We start from the raw sequence: 15,372 nt of genomic DNA on the forward strand, positions 1-15,372 counted from the left end.
GACAAGCGGTAACCCGGAGCTTCCGGCTTGCTGGACGAACCAAAACGAGTGCACCTAAATTATCTCCATAGGACTGACCAATCACAGAGCCATTAATTAGCGCCGACCAATCATAATGCTGAGTTTGGTTTTCAACGTACATATTCATGAGGTTTCGCGCGCTTTCCATACCACGTGAAGATTTCGCGGGAAAAGTCTGGTCAGAAAAAAAAACACTTGCGTAGAAGCAGCGGAGAAAAGCCGGCGATACACAATGGCGGTGAGTGATTATTATAGAAAATAGTTTTATATTAACATTGCATGCTAATATAAAAGTTAACAGGTGGCTGTTTATCTCCTGTGATTGGTTAGCTAGCTTTGCGCGTGTTCTCTTTTTGCTCTTTAGTAAAGTAAAGAGCAGAAGAACATGACAGGAAGCAGATTAGCTAGCAACGTTGTCTTGCCCACTGATCTTGGCTAGCTATGTTACTTGCCAATTTAACTAGGCAAGTCAGTTAAAAACAAAATCTCATTTACAATGACGGCCTCACCCGGCTGAAGCTGAGCCAGTTGTGCGTCGCCATATGGGACTCACGATAACGGCAGGGTTGTGATACAACCCGGGATCTAACCAGGGTCTGTAGTGACGCCCCTAGTACTGAGATGGCAGTGCCTTAGACCGCTCATAACTAGATGTAAGTGATAGAAAGTACATTTTATTAAGTTTATGGTTTATACATTTTCATTGGCCATGTTAAAAGTGATACAAATCGTTTAATCTATAATTGTATTGTGCGATAGCTAGTAGTTAGCTAGCTAGCTAGTTTAATTGCCAGGTTGTCAGCCATCAGTCGGCGTACAAGCACTCCATTGTCACCATCATAGTTAGCAAGCTAACTAGAGAGACCCTGGTAACTAACTTGAAAATGAAACGTTTCATTTATATAGCTCATGTTCGCTAGCTAATTAACGTTAGCTCTTTGTTTACTACGTTACAGTAGTTACATCTTGTTACAATAACATTGTTATGATATAAGTCATCACATAAATAACTAGTAAAGTTTAGCTAATCGATTTTTAACAAGGGTCTGGCTATTCTCCTCTTTGTCAGGATTCATCTGAGTCATCTCACATGGCGACCAGCCCCAGCCATGGTTCCAGACGGGGAGACCAAACCTCCAGCCCAGGGAGAGACCTGCCCCCCTTCGAGGACGAGTCCGAGGGGCTCCTGGGTGATGGTCCTCTGCCAGGGGAGGAGGAGGAGGGAGATGGGGAGGAACTGATCGGAGATGCGATGGAGAGGTGAGCAAGGGGAGGTGTTTATTTAATTCTAGCTAACTCAATGTAACTCTGGTAAACTAGCTTGGTTACGGTCTTACTGTGTGTTCATCTTCCTTGTGCTGCTGTGTAACATGACTGCAATAAAAAAAAAGTATTCAACACCTTTTAGGGATTCAATCATGGACTCTTACTGACAGGTGTAGCTGCTTTGTGTGATGTATTGTTGTCTCTACCTTCTTGACCTTTGTGCTGTTGTCTGTGCCCAATAATGTTTGTACCGTGTTTTGTGCTGCTATGTTGTGTTGTCATGTGTTGCTGCCTTGCTATGTTGTCTCTCGTAGTGATTTGTGTTTTGTCATATATATATATATATATATATATATATATATATATATTTTTTTTAAATCACAGCCTGGCCCCCCGCTTGAGGCCTTTTGGTAGGCCGTCATTGTAAATAAGAATTTGTCCTTAACTGACTTGCCTAGTTAAATAAAATACATTCATTTAAAGTGGAATTGATCCTTGTCGTTTATCTCATCCTGACTTAAGACGTAGTTCTTTACATAGTGTTCTGGTTGCTTTTATATTATCAAAGCATTTTCGTGTTCACCACACTGATGCCATCTCCCCCCCCCCCCCCCCAATACAGGGACTACCGAGCCATCCCTGAGCTAGACAGGTATGAGGAGGAGGGTCTGGATCTTGACGAGGAGCTGTCGGAGCTGTCTCCTGGAGCCAGGGCTGCTGCCGAGGACGCCATGAGGAGAAGAGACAGGGAGCAGGGAGGCAGGCTGAGGAGAGGTCTACTTTATGGTGAGGATGTTTATATATTATATACATTGAGATTCAGGGACAAGGAGGGTAGGCTGAGGAAATTAGGATATTATATATATCTCTTGAGGGGGGGCAAACTCAAGAGAGGACTGTCCTATGGTGTATATATTCTGTATAGAGAGTTATGTCATGTGTCACGAACCGGCTCAAAGCCCGTAACAAAGGGAGACAACGTGGAGATAAGGAGTAACAAAATATATATTTATTAACTAAAGAAACTAAGGAAAATATACAATGATGTGTGTAATCAGTAGTGTAAGTGAGTGTTTTGCATGCATGAATGTGATAATGCAGGGTGTTGAAAGGTGCCAAAGCAAACAAACAAAAGGCCACCAAGAACCACAACACAATCTACAAATGTCTGCATGGAGAGAGTCTCCTCCATGAATGGGGAAGGGGTGTATTTATCCTGGGAAACACCTGGGCCCAGGTGTTTCCCATGTAGCTGACGACCCTCTCAACTCCGCCCACCGGCATCCTAATAAGGAAACAAGAACAAAGACAAAATACGGCAGACAGAGTGGGAGGGTCGTCACACATGGTAAAGGCCCAGAGAGCCGAATATACTGTCGGCCCTTTAAGACCTCTAAGTTTGGCCCGTAGTCTTTGTCTACGAAGATACTGCATTAGGCCTAAATACTATATCGTCGTCGTCTTACGCCGTTGTGTAATGTATGAAGTAACTCCAAACCTTGCTGTATCAACGACTTCCACTAATCATTCACCTTTCTTCCCAAACGTTTCTGTTCATCGTAACAGTGAGGATGAGAATTATCCGAAGCTTACCGCGTCAATTAACTCTACTCATTTCTACTCAATTCTCTTCTTCTTAACAGACAGTGAGGATGAGGATGAGCGTCCGGCTCGGAGGCGTCGCCTGGCTGAGCGGGCTGCAGATGGGTCCGGGGTGGAGGGAGAGGATGAGGAGATGATTGAGAGCATCGAGAACCTGGAGGACATGAAGGTAAGAAAGAAAGAAAGAAAGAGAGAAGAAAAAGTAGTTTTTATCTGTTTAGTTTTTCAGATTTTGTAAATGTCTTTATTTCCCTGTGATTGGTTGGTTGTAGGGTCACTCAGTCAGGGAGTGGGTGGTCATGGCCGCTCCTCGTCTGGAGATATACCACCGTTTTAAGAACTTCCTGCGCACCCACGTGGATGAGAATGGCCACAATGTGTTCAAGGAGAAGATCACCGACATGTGTAAAGGTATTCAATACAAGTACTAGACTAATCTATCTGAAATTTCACGCAGAGGACAAGGACTGGTGAGCTATCAGGACATAGCAGCCAAGGAGGATGTCCTGTTCTACTTCCTGCCCGAGGCACCTACTGAAATGCTGGGGGGGGGGGGGGAATACATTTTTTATTTATGTAAATAACCAATGATAATATATTTTTAACTTCCAGAGAACAAGGAGAGTCTGGTGGTGAACTACGAGGACCTAGCGGCCAGGGAGCACGTCCTGGCCTACTTCCTGCCCGAGGCGCCTACTGAGATGCTGAAGATATTTGACGAGGCAGCCAAGGAAGTAGTCCTGGCCATGTACCCCAAATACGACCGCATCGCTCACGAGATCCACGTCAGGATCTGCAACCTGCCCCTCGTCGAAGAGCTGAGATCCCTCAGGTAAATACTGATTTTAAAAGTAGACTCAGTGACACAAAGTAGACACTTTTTCAACAACAAAGACCGAGGCTAATCTCGTCTACATTTGTTACAGAGCTATTATTTGACCTTGCTGGTCATCTATGAAAGTTCGATCATCCTTGAAAGAGCCATCTGGCCTTATTGGCGATGTACTGTTATCTCTACCCGGCACAGCCAGAAGAGAACTGGCCACCCCTCATAGCCTGGTTCCTCTCTAGGTTTCTTCCTAGGTTTTGGCCTTTCTAGGGAGTTTTTCCTAGCCACCGGGCTTCTACACCTGCATTGCTTGCTGTTTGGCGTTTTAGGCTGAGGTTCCTGTACAGCACTTTGAGATATCAGCTGATGTAAAAAGATGATAAATGTAAATGTAAAGATAAATGTGATTTGAGGTAGAATATTAGCGCGATGTGAACTCCCATGCACATAGGCTGATACTCTGTGGGGCCTCTTGCACCACGCCCCCTCTATAGGACTAATATAATTGATGTGCCTCTTTCCAATACACAATCCTTTGTTATTTTCCCCTCTTGTCCTCCCTAGACAACTCCACCTGAACCAGTTGATCCGTACCAGTGGAGTGGTGACCTGCTGTACAGGTGTTCTACCTCAGCTGGGAATGGTCAAGTACAACTGTAACAAGTGTAACTTCATCCTGGGGCCCTTCTTACAGTCCCAGAACCAGGAAGTGAAGCCAGGGTCTTGCCCTGAGTGCCAGTCCTTCGGCCCTTTTGACATCAACATGGAGTTGGTGAGTCTAGCCGAACAAATAGACATGCTCTAAGGTAGTGGACCAATAGCAATACAGAATCTAGGTGTGTGAACCAATGGAGGATCGAATGAGATTAGAAGGAGGAAGTGAAGCCGAGTGCCAGTCGACCAATCAGGCTCTTGACACGTATGACCCTGGTGACTTGATTTCCATCATTTAATAAATACAGGAAGTGAAAAAGTAGAATAATAACACTTATTATTTTTTTTCTTCTTCCACAGACTGTGTACCAGAACTACCAGCGAATCACCATCCAGGAGAGCCCTGGGAAGATCGCCGCTGGCCGCCTCCCACGCTCCAAAGATGCCATCCTATTGGCTGACCTGGTGGACCAATGCAAACCTGGAGACGAAATAGTGAGTCTGACTTCTAACAGAACTAACAATTATTATTTTTCTTTTGGTAGTTGGTTGATGTACAGGGACCTGAGGACTCCATTATAACGTGTGGTTTCATAGGTAGATGTACAGGGACCTGAGGACTCCATTATAACGTATGGTTTCATAGGTAGATGTACCTGAGGACTCCATTATAACGTGTGGATTCATAGGTTGACGTACCATATTGTTTGACCCCATTTTGAACATTCATGTGTTTGTTCATACTAGTAAAAATACCAAAGCAACTCTTCATATTTGGGGCAAAAGTTTTAAAAAGCTCAGAGCGATACTTTTTTTATTTTTTGAAAATAATATTTTCCCTAAAGTAACATTCAAACTTTTTTTCCCCCCCGCAGGAACTGACGGGCATCTACAACAACAACTACGACGGTTCTCTGAACACGGCCAACGGCTTCCCAGTGTTCGCTACGGTTATCATGGCCAATCACATCGCTCGGAGAGACAACAAAGTGGCCGTGGCCGAGCTCACTGACGAGGACGTCAAGGCCATCGTGGCGCTGTCTAAGGACGAGCGCATCGGGGAGAGGGTGAGTTAGGAGGACCCTGCTGAGAGAGAGAGAGATATTTTTGTGCGTATGTGGACACCCCTTCAAATTTGTGGATTTGGATATTTCAGCCGCACCCTGCTGGTGTGATGTGGTGAAGTGTGATTCATCACTCCAGAGAACACGTTTCCACTGCTCCAAGAGTCCAATGGCGGCAAGCTTTACACCACTCTAGATGATGCTTGGCATTGCGCATGGTGATCTTAGGCTTGTGTGCGGCTGCTCTGCCACGGAAACCCATTTCATGAAGCTCCCGACGAACAGTTCTTGTGCTGACGTTACTTCCAGAAGCTGTTTGGAAGTCGGTAGTGAGAGTTGCAACCGAGGACGGACTACGCTCTTCAGCGCTCGGCAGTCCTGTTCTGTGAGCTTGTGCGGCCTACCACTTCGCGGCTGAGCCGTTGTTGCTCCTAAACGTTTCCACAGCTCTAGCAGGACAGAAATTTGACGAACTGACTTGTTGGAAAGGTGGCATCCTATGACGGTGCCACGTTGAAAGTCACTGAGCTTTTCAGTAAGTCTATTCTACTGCTTGTCTATGGAGATTGTATAAACCGGCCAGCAGTGGGTGTGGCTGAAATGTCCGAATCCACTCATTTGCAGGGGTGTCCACATACTTTAGTGCGCATATACGTGACAGACGCAATTTTCGGAGACCACTTTTGGCTCGTGGGTGCTACTTTCAGAACTATTGGCTAGAAGGTCAACTAAAGTACCGGAGAAGCTCATTGTGCAAATGTTGGTTGTCAATTACCCGTAGCTGGAAGGGCTTTTAAGAACTCCTTATCTAGTCGTGTTGTCGTTCCTCGTATCATTTAATATACCCTATTCATCCCCTGGTCTGTCCACTGTCTCTCCGCAGATCTTTGCCAGTATCGGCCCCTCCATCTACGGCCACGAGGACATCAAGAGAGGCCTGGCTCTGGCTCTGTTTGGTGGAGAGCCCAAGAATCCAGGTTTGTGGACAATAGACAAGGCTATTCCCACGTCCCAATTCTATACCCTTTTCCCTGAAGTGTGCACCACTCCTATGCTTTTCCCTGTAGGGGGAGTGCACAAGTTTACACTTCAGGGGAAAGGAATGGGGGATTTGGGAGCAGAGTTTTGATCACACAACCTGACTAGGAAATATAACTGTGTGAAGTGATCTAAGGCGCTGGGTTAGAGCCCAGCCCATTTGGCGTCTTCCGGGTTAGGGAGGGTTTGGTCGGGCGCGCGCTAGTGACTCATGTGGCGGGCTGGGCGCAGTGCGAGCTGACTAGGTCGCCAGGTGCACGGCGTTTCCTCCGACACATTGGTGCGGCTGGCTTCCCGGGTTGAATGCGCGCTGTGTTAAGAAGCAGTGCGGCTTGGTTGTGTTTCGGAAGGACGCATGGCTCTCGACCTTCGCCTCTCACGTACAGGAGTTGCAGCGATGAGACTAACTACTACCAATTGGATATCACGAAATTGGGGAGAAAAAAGGAGTAAAACAAATATACAACACACAACACTATTTAAAACCATCCACAGCACTATTTAAAACCATCCACAGCACTATATAAAACCATCCACAGCACTATTTAAAACCATCCACAGCACTATTTTAAAACCATCCACAGCACTATATAAAACCATCCACAGCACTATATAAAACCATCCACAGCACTATTTTAAAACCATCCACAGCACTATATAAACCATCCACAGCACTATATAAACCATCCACAGCACTATATAAACCATCCACAGCACTATATAAAACCATCCACAGCACTATATAAAACCATCCACAGCACTATATAAACCATCCACAGCACTATATAAACCATCCACAGCACTATATAAACCATCCACAGCACTATATAAACCATCCACAGCACTATATAAAACCATCCACAGCACTATTTAAAACCATCCACAACACTAAAACCATCCACAGCACTATATAAACCATCCACAGCACTATTTAAAACCATCCACAGCACTATATAAACCATCCACAGCACTATTTAAAACCATCCACAGCACTATATAAAACCATCCACAGCACTATTTTAAAACCATCCACAGCACTATATAAACCATCCACAGCACTATATAAACCATCCACAGCACTATATAAACCATCCACAGCACTATATAAACCATCCACAGCACTATATAAAACCATCCACAGCACTATTTAAAACCATCCACAGCACTATATAAAACCATCCACAGCACTATATAAAACCATCCACAGCACTATTTAAAACCATCCACAGCACTATATAAACCATCCACAGCACTATATAAAACCATCCACAGCACTATATAAACCATCCACAGCACTATATAAACCATCCACAGCACTATATAAACCATCCACAGCACTATATAAACCATCCACAGCACTATATAAAACCATCCACAGCACTATATAAAACCATCCACAGCACTATTTAAAACCATCCACAGCACTATATAAACCATCCACAGCACTATATAAAACCATCCACAGCACTATATAAACCATCCACAGCACTATATAAACCATCCACAGCACTATATAAACCATCCACAGCACTATATAAAACCATCCACAGCACTATATAAACCATCCACAGCACTATATAAACCATCCACAGCACTATATAAAACCATCCACAGCACTATATAAAACCATCCACAGCACTATATAAAACCATCCACAGCACTATATAAACCATCCACAGCACTATATAAAACCATCCACAGCACTATATAAAACCATCCACAGCACTATTTAAAACCATCCACAGCACTATTTAAAACCATCCACAGCACTATATAAAACCATCCACAGCACTATTTAAAACCATCCACAGCACTATTTAAAACCATCCACAGCACTATATAAAACCATCCACAGCACTATATAAACCATCCACAGCACTATTTAAAACCATCCACAGCACTATATAAAACCATCCACAGCACTATTTAAAACCATCCACAGCACTATTTAAAACCATCCACAGCACTATATAAACCATCCACAGCACTATATAAACCATCCACAGCACTATATAAACCATCCACAGCACTATATAAACCATCCACAGCACTATATCAACCATCCACAGCACTATATCAACCATCCACAGCACTATATAAAACATCCACAGCACTATATAAACCATCCACAGCACTATATAAACCATCCACAGCACTATATAAACCATCCACAGCACTATATAAACAAACCATCCACAGCACTATATAAACAAACCATCCACAGCACTATATAAACAAACCATCCACAGCACTATATAAACAAACCATCCACAGCACTATTTAAAACCATCCACAGCACTATATAAACCATCCACAGCACTATTTAAAACCATCCACAGCACTATATAAACCATCCACAGCACTATATAAACCATCCACAGCACTATATAAACCATCCACAGCACTATATAAACCATCCACAGCACTATATAAACCATCCACAGCACTATATAAACCATCCACAGCACTATATAAACCATCCACAGCACTATATAAACCATCCACAGCACTATATAAACCATCCACAGCACTATATAAACCATCCACAGCACTATATAAACCATCCACAGCACTATTTTAAAACCATCCACAGCACTATATAAACCATCCACAGCACTATATAAACCATCCACAGCACTATATAAACCATCCATGCTCTCTCTTCTAGGTGGGAAACACAAGGTTCGTGGTGACCTTAACGTGCTCCTGTGCGGTGACCCCGGTACGGCCAAGTCCCAGTTCTTGAAGTACGTTGAGAAGGTGGCCAGCAGAGCGGTGTTCACCACAGGCCAGGGAGCCTCCGCTGTGGGCCTGACCGCCTACGTACAGAGACACCCGGTCACCAGGGAGTGGACCCTGGAGGCTGGAGCCCTGGTGTTAGCAGACAGAGGAGTCTGTCTCATCGACGAGTTTGATAAGGTGAGGGGGGTTCTTTTTATAACCATCTGCTGATGGATGGGGGAGGAGCTTGTGATATTCACATTTCTCGTGAGTAGGGTGGGGAGGGTCTCCTCTGGTCAGGATGAGGGGGGGTCTCTTCTGGTCAGGGCTGGGGGGGGCTCTTCTGGGGGGGGGCCTTCTGATCTGCAACTTCTAATTGGGGCCATGAGATTTCCCTGAACATGTGACCAGGTGTAACTCTTGGCCCCACTCAAGATGTGGGTAACGGTATGAGGCTCAACAAAAATCTCCCCTGTCCAGATGAACGATGCAGACAGGACCAGTATCCATGAGGCCATGGAACAACAGAGCATCTCCATCTCCAAGGCTGGCATCGTCACCTCGCTCCAGGCACGCTGTACTATCATCGCTGCTGCCAACCCTATCGGTGGTCGCTACGACCCGTCTCTGACCTTCTCTGAGAACGTGGATCTGACCGAGCCTATCGTGTCTCGTTTTGACATCCTGTGTGTGGTCAGAGATACTGTGGATCCAGTGCAGGTAAAGCTGCATATCAACTAGCGTCCGAATGCTAACTTCCTTCATACATTTTTCATATTTTGTAATATTGGTACAAACTGGATTGTAATATAACTACTGTTGCTTAATTAATACTCTACAAAAACACACAACTCAACATCTCTCATCAGACCTTAACCTCTCTCTCTCTCTCTCTCTCTGTCTCTCTGTCTGTCTCTCTCTCTGTCTCTGTCTCTCTCTCTCGCTCTCTCTCCTTTTTACTACAACAGGATGAGATGCTGGCTCGTTTCGTGGTGGGCAGCCACATTAAGCATCACCCCAGCAACAAGGAAGCTGGCATGGCTGGCTTGGAGGAAGTGGTTCTGCCCAACACCACAGACGTGCCTCCTATCCCCCAGGAGCTGCTGAGAAAATACATAATGTACTCCAAGGAAAGAGTGCGGCCCAAACTCAACCAGATGGACCAGGATAAAGTGGCTCGTATCTACAGCGACCTGCGCAAAGAGTCCATGGTGAGTCTGTGACTAGTCTAGTATCGCCACAATTACAAAAAGTCTTGTTAGCTATTGGCTATTCCGAACAGATGTGAAAAAAGCTGGAAATCAAGGTTCTCTGTGTGAAACGGGGTTTGAATCCTGCGTACTACAATCCTGTTAGCCGGGTGAGTTTCGATCCCAGAGCCTAGAGACAGGATTAATGACACTCGTGCGACAGACCTGAACAACCGTAATGCGAATTGGAATGTCTTGACTTTAAAAATAAAAAAATTAATTTTAAGAATGGATCTTAACCCTGGAATCAATAATAATCAATCACTTTGTCTGCTGTAAGGGGACTGTCAGCATCCTGCTGTTGGATCAATAGTGAGTCACAGCTGGATATCTTCTCTGATTTTATTTGGTTCTGATCACATCCCTGTTAGTGTACCGTCTTGTGTGTGTTATTACTGAGTAGGAGACAGACAGGCTCCCCGTCACATCCAGTGTCTCATCATGGGTTTATTATCAGTAATAGATCTATGTATTCCTCTCTAGGCGACAGGCAGCATCCCCATCACGGTGCGCCACATCGAGTCAATGATCCGCATGGCGGAGGCCCACGCCAGGATGCACCTCCGAGACTACGTAGTGGAGGATGATGTCAACATGGCCATCCGAGTCATGCTGGAGAGCTTCATCGACACTCAGAAGTTCAGCGTCATGAGGAGCATGAGGAAGGTAAGCACAGGAACGGATTCCTCGACTTTAGGGGCCTCGGGTCGTTGACCTTGGGGGCCTCGGGTCGTTGACCTTGGGGGCCTCGGGTCGTTGACCTTGGGGGCCTCGGGTCGTTGACCTTGGGGGCCTCGGGTCGTTGACCTTGGGGGCCTCGGGTCGTTGACCTTGGGGGCCTCGGGTCGTTGACCTTGGGGGCCTCGGGTCGTCGACCTTGGGGGCCTCGGGTCGTCGACCTTGGGGGCCTCGGGTCGTCGACCTTGGGGGCCTCGGGTCGTCGACCTTGGGGGCCTCGGGGCGTCGGCCTTGGGGGCCTCGGGGCGTCGGCATTAGGGGCCTGGGGCGTCGGCATTAGGGGCCTGGGTCCTCTACAAAAGTTCACTTTCAATGGATATGAATTGGTGTCTGGGAAACCAGTCCTAGGAGGAGGCTTGCTAGTCACTTCCTCTAGTGACATCCTGAAATCAACCTGTCTTCCTCCCTCGTTTACTGGTTTTCATACAGGACAACTGGCTGCTGTTTACTCTGAAACCAACTTCTTCCTCTTCTTCGCTCTAGACGTTTGCCCGTTACCTGGCGTTCAGACGAGACAACAATGAGTTGCTGCTGTTCATCCTGAAGCAGCTGGTGTCAGAGCAGGTGGCGTATCAGAGGAACCGGTACGGAGCACAGCAGGACACCATCGAGATCCCAGAGAAAGACCTGGTGGACAAGGTAATGAGCAGTTGTTGTCTTAACGAATGGTGTAAAATGTCTTCCTCTGTAATGTACTATTATACCAAGCTGCTAATCACGGTGCCATCTCAATATTCTGATGGTTTCGTCTCCTCTCCCTCGTCTGTTGTCTAGCGAGATGCTAAGCTTTGGCATAATCTCAATAATGTCAACTTGATTCAACTCTATCTATTTCTATTCTTCCCCTCGGGGGGGGGGAATATCTTGTTAACATGTTGTTGTCAACACTGCTATAGTTTATGAATTATTGTTTGTGCTCTCTCCTTCCCCAGGCCAGACAGATCAGCATCCACAACCTGTCAGTGTTCTATGACAGCGACGCGTTCAGATCCAACAAGTTCTCTCACGACACGAAGAAGAAGCTGATCCTGCAGCAGTTTTAAATCTGTTTCCTGGGTAAAAAAAAAAAGACTAGCCTCTGTCTGTGTTCTAAATTCACCCTTTCCATATGTAGGGTACTACTTTTGAATAGGGCCCATAGGGGTGTGATTTATTTTTCTGGGACACAGCCTGTCTGGATGTGTAAATAGTTGTAAATGTTTGTCATCCTGTTGTTGGTTAAAAGAAGAATCCTAATAGGAAACAAAATGGCCCAATTTTAATGCGATCAATGTTACAATTTGTATCTGTTAATGTACCAAGTTTTGTGAACGTAGCCTATATACCTTCATTCCAAACTACTTTCTACTTTTACATTTTGGAACACAGCTTGTGTGTTTTTTGTAACTGACTTTTTGACGTGCAACTGAGTATTAATGTCTTATTTTTATTAGATAATCTGATTTCAGGTCAGATGATCTTCTTGACACTGAAATATGATGTAATATTATTTTCTTCTGGACCAATGACTTTCTGATGACCTTCATGACTTCCTGTTCTGGTCTGTGACTAGAATTCTGTGATAATGTTTTGGTAATAAATGTCATTTGTTGAAGCATGTCATCACCCTGAATGTACTGAAGACGAGATCTCCGAGTGGCGCAGCCGTCTAAGGCACTTGCATCTCTGTGCTAGAGGTGTCACACCCTGGTTTGATTCCAGGCTGTATCACAACCAGCTGCGATTAGGAGTCCCATAGCGCGGCGGACAATTGGCCCAGTGTCGTCCGGTTTGGGTTAGGGGAGGGTTTGGCCCGGGTGTAGGCCGTCATTGTAAAATACGAATTTGTTCTTAACTGACTTGCCTAGTTAAATTTAACAAATAAATATAGGTCCTTTTTAAGCTTAAAGGACCTAAATCAACCTTTGTGGACGATTGTCACCTGCCATCGCTGCAAGGCATCGACATCTGTAGGTGTAGTGGTGCGTGATCTGATGTTTTGCTGTCCTGAGGTCGACTGTGTCATGCTAAAACCGCAGAGCATACTATTTACCAAGGCCCCTTTTTCCGATTAAAAAAAGAAATGACCTTTCCTACACACGTCTCAGTAGTTGGTATTCTGGCTTTACCTTATGAAGGTGTGTAACGGGCTTTTGCATTACGCATGCTGAATACTCTCACACTTTCTTACCGACAGATTTTCTCTTGGGTGTTTTCAAGAGGGTGTTCATTCAGTACATTTTATCTTTACTAATGCACATTTTGTTGCCAGACTAGAATACATTTGAGAGAACGGGTTCAGAAAATAAGGATCAATTTAAAGAAATCCATCTAAATATATGCATATTCATCTCTGTTTTAATCACCAATTTGAAAGTTGTAAAAAAAAAAAAATACTCTGTCTTGTCTATTATTTAGACTCATTTGGGGGTTAGGAAAGTATGTTTGAATTATAACATGTTTGGAAAGCGTTTACAGACACAATTTATTGAATCAAAAATAGTGGTTTGATTCATTTGAGAATTGCCACATTCAGTTCTTATATCCCATGGTAATGTAGGGAGGTTAGCCATAATAGTTAGTGTACATAGAATAATACCTTCCCCTGTTGCCTGCTCTAACCAGAACTGTGACGACAGCCAATTCGGGCTCAAACTGTTAGGGCTTGGTTTGCACTCCGTTCCGTGACGATTTTATTCCCATTTTTCAGGGGGTGCAGCAAACACCCTTAGCACCTCCATGTCCCACGGTTCTGGGTGTTATCTGTAGACACACCTACATTTCTTAAATCTCCACCCTGAATGAATAGCAGGTGATTAGCATGCTATTCTCATGTATAAGTTCAAGAGGGAGAAGTGCATAAAAAGAACAACGTTCCATTTACGTTTGCTTAACTCCGTATGACTACCAGCAATGTCCACTGTGCAACTAGAGGTGACCACCCGAGATGACCTTTTTTTATTCCACACACAGAAAGGTGTCAAGGCCCTCCATCGATATCTCTTTGGCAAATCAGACCATAACTCCTTCTTACAAGCAAACATTTAAACAGGAAGTAGTAGTGACTCGCTCAAAGCATCCGATAAAGTGGATGCTAAGCAACAAGACTGTTTCACTGGCACAGATTGGAAGTTTACATACACGTTAGACAAATACATTTAAACTCCCATTTTTTAAATGTTATTCCTGACATTTAATCCTTGTAAAAATGCCCTGTTTTAGGTCAGTTAGGATCACCACTATATTTTAAGAATGTGAAATGTCAGGATAATAGAGTGATTTATTTCAGCTTTTATTTCATCACATTCCAAGTGGGTCAGAAGTTTACATACACTCAATTAGTATTTGGTCGCATTGTCTTTAAATTGTTTAACTTGGGTCAAATGTTTCAGGTAGCCTTCCACAAGCTTCCCACAATAAGTTGGGTGAATTTTGTCCCATTCAGAGCTGGTGTACCTGATTCAGGTTTGCAGCATAAATACTGGAGGCTGAGACAGGAGGGGTCAGGAGACACTGTGGCCCCATCCGAGGACACCCCCGGACAGGGCCAAACAGAAAGGATATAACCCCACCCACTTTGCCAAAGCACAGCCCCCACACCGCTAGAGAGATATCTTCAACCACCAACTTACCATCCTGAGACAAGGCCGAGTATAGCCCACAAAGATCTCCGCCACGGCACAACCCAATGGGGGGGCGCCAACGACATCATTGATGACATCGTCGGTGCATTCGGAAAGTATTCAGACCCCTTGACATTTTTCACATGTTGTTAGCTACAACAAATTTGTGGATGTCCGTCATGGTATGATATGATATATTTTACGAAATGTCATTTGTAACATTGTAGGAATTGCACTTTCGTAACATATCATACCATGATGGACACCCACAAGTTAATACAAAACATAACATGTCATACTAAATAGAGTGTCCAAAAAATAATAATACGATATGCCCTGAGACCAGGTTTCATCTCTACAGCTCTTTTATCAGAAAACACAATTGTGGGTGTGTGGGGTACAATTGGTAGAATACATAAAGGCCTGTTCTTCTAGTTTAAATGAATCACTATCATTTACACGAAAGAATGTGACTGTCAACATTTAATTCAGACGAGAGGGTTTACCTCTGAAGTTTCATTGTTTACATTATGTGACTTACTCTGATGCTTATGCCCGCACATACAGGCGTTGTCATATGCCGCGTT

At 44.6% G+C, this 15,372-nt stretch overlaps 1 protein-coding gene across 1 annotated transcript; it reads left to right on the plus strand.

Moving 5' to 3' along the window:
• The first annotated feature begins 191 nt into the window (after positions 1-191).
• Positions 192-12,777, plus strand: LOC139371445 (DNA replication licensing factor mcm2). The gene is made up of 16 exons (XM_071111867.1): positions 192-259; positions 1,091-1,281; positions 1,910-2,073; positions 2,931-3,058; positions 3,162-3,300; positions 3,502-3,721; positions 4,283-4,490; positions 4,733-4,867; positions 5,248-5,439; positions 6,320-6,413; positions 9,143-9,393; positions 9,676-9,915; positions 10,164-10,406; positions 10,929-11,111; positions 11,667-11,822; positions 12,116-12,777. Exons 1-16 carry the CDS (start codon positions 254-256, stop codon positions 12,224-12,226), a joined length of 2,661 nt encoding a protein of 886 aa, XP_070967968.1. The 5' UTR covers positions 192-253; the 3' UTR covers positions 12,227-12,777.
• The last annotated feature ends 2,595 nt before the right edge of the window (positions 12,778-15,372 follow it).

Source organism: Oncorhynchus clarkii, chromosome 17 (assembly GCF_045791955.1).
Source record: "Oncorhynchus clarkii lewisi isolate Uvic-CL-2024 chromosome 17, UVic_Ocla_1.0, whole genome shotgun sequence".
Classification (NCBI taxonomy): Eukaryota; Metazoa; Chordata; class Actinopteri; order Salmoniformes; family Salmonidae; genus Oncorhynchus; species Oncorhynchus clarkii.

Bases quoted from the DNA above. Each gene is read 5' to 3' on its own strand.
- LOC139371445 (XM_071111867.1), top strand. The intron at 4,868-5,247 runs GTGAGTCTGACT...TCCCCCCCGCAG, and splicing joins GCAAACCTGGAGACGAAATA to GAACTGACGGGCATCTACAA. The intron at 9,916-10,163 runs GTAAAGCTGCAT...TTACTACAACAG, and splicing joins ATACTGTGGATCCAGTGCAG to GATGAGATGCTGGCTCGTTT.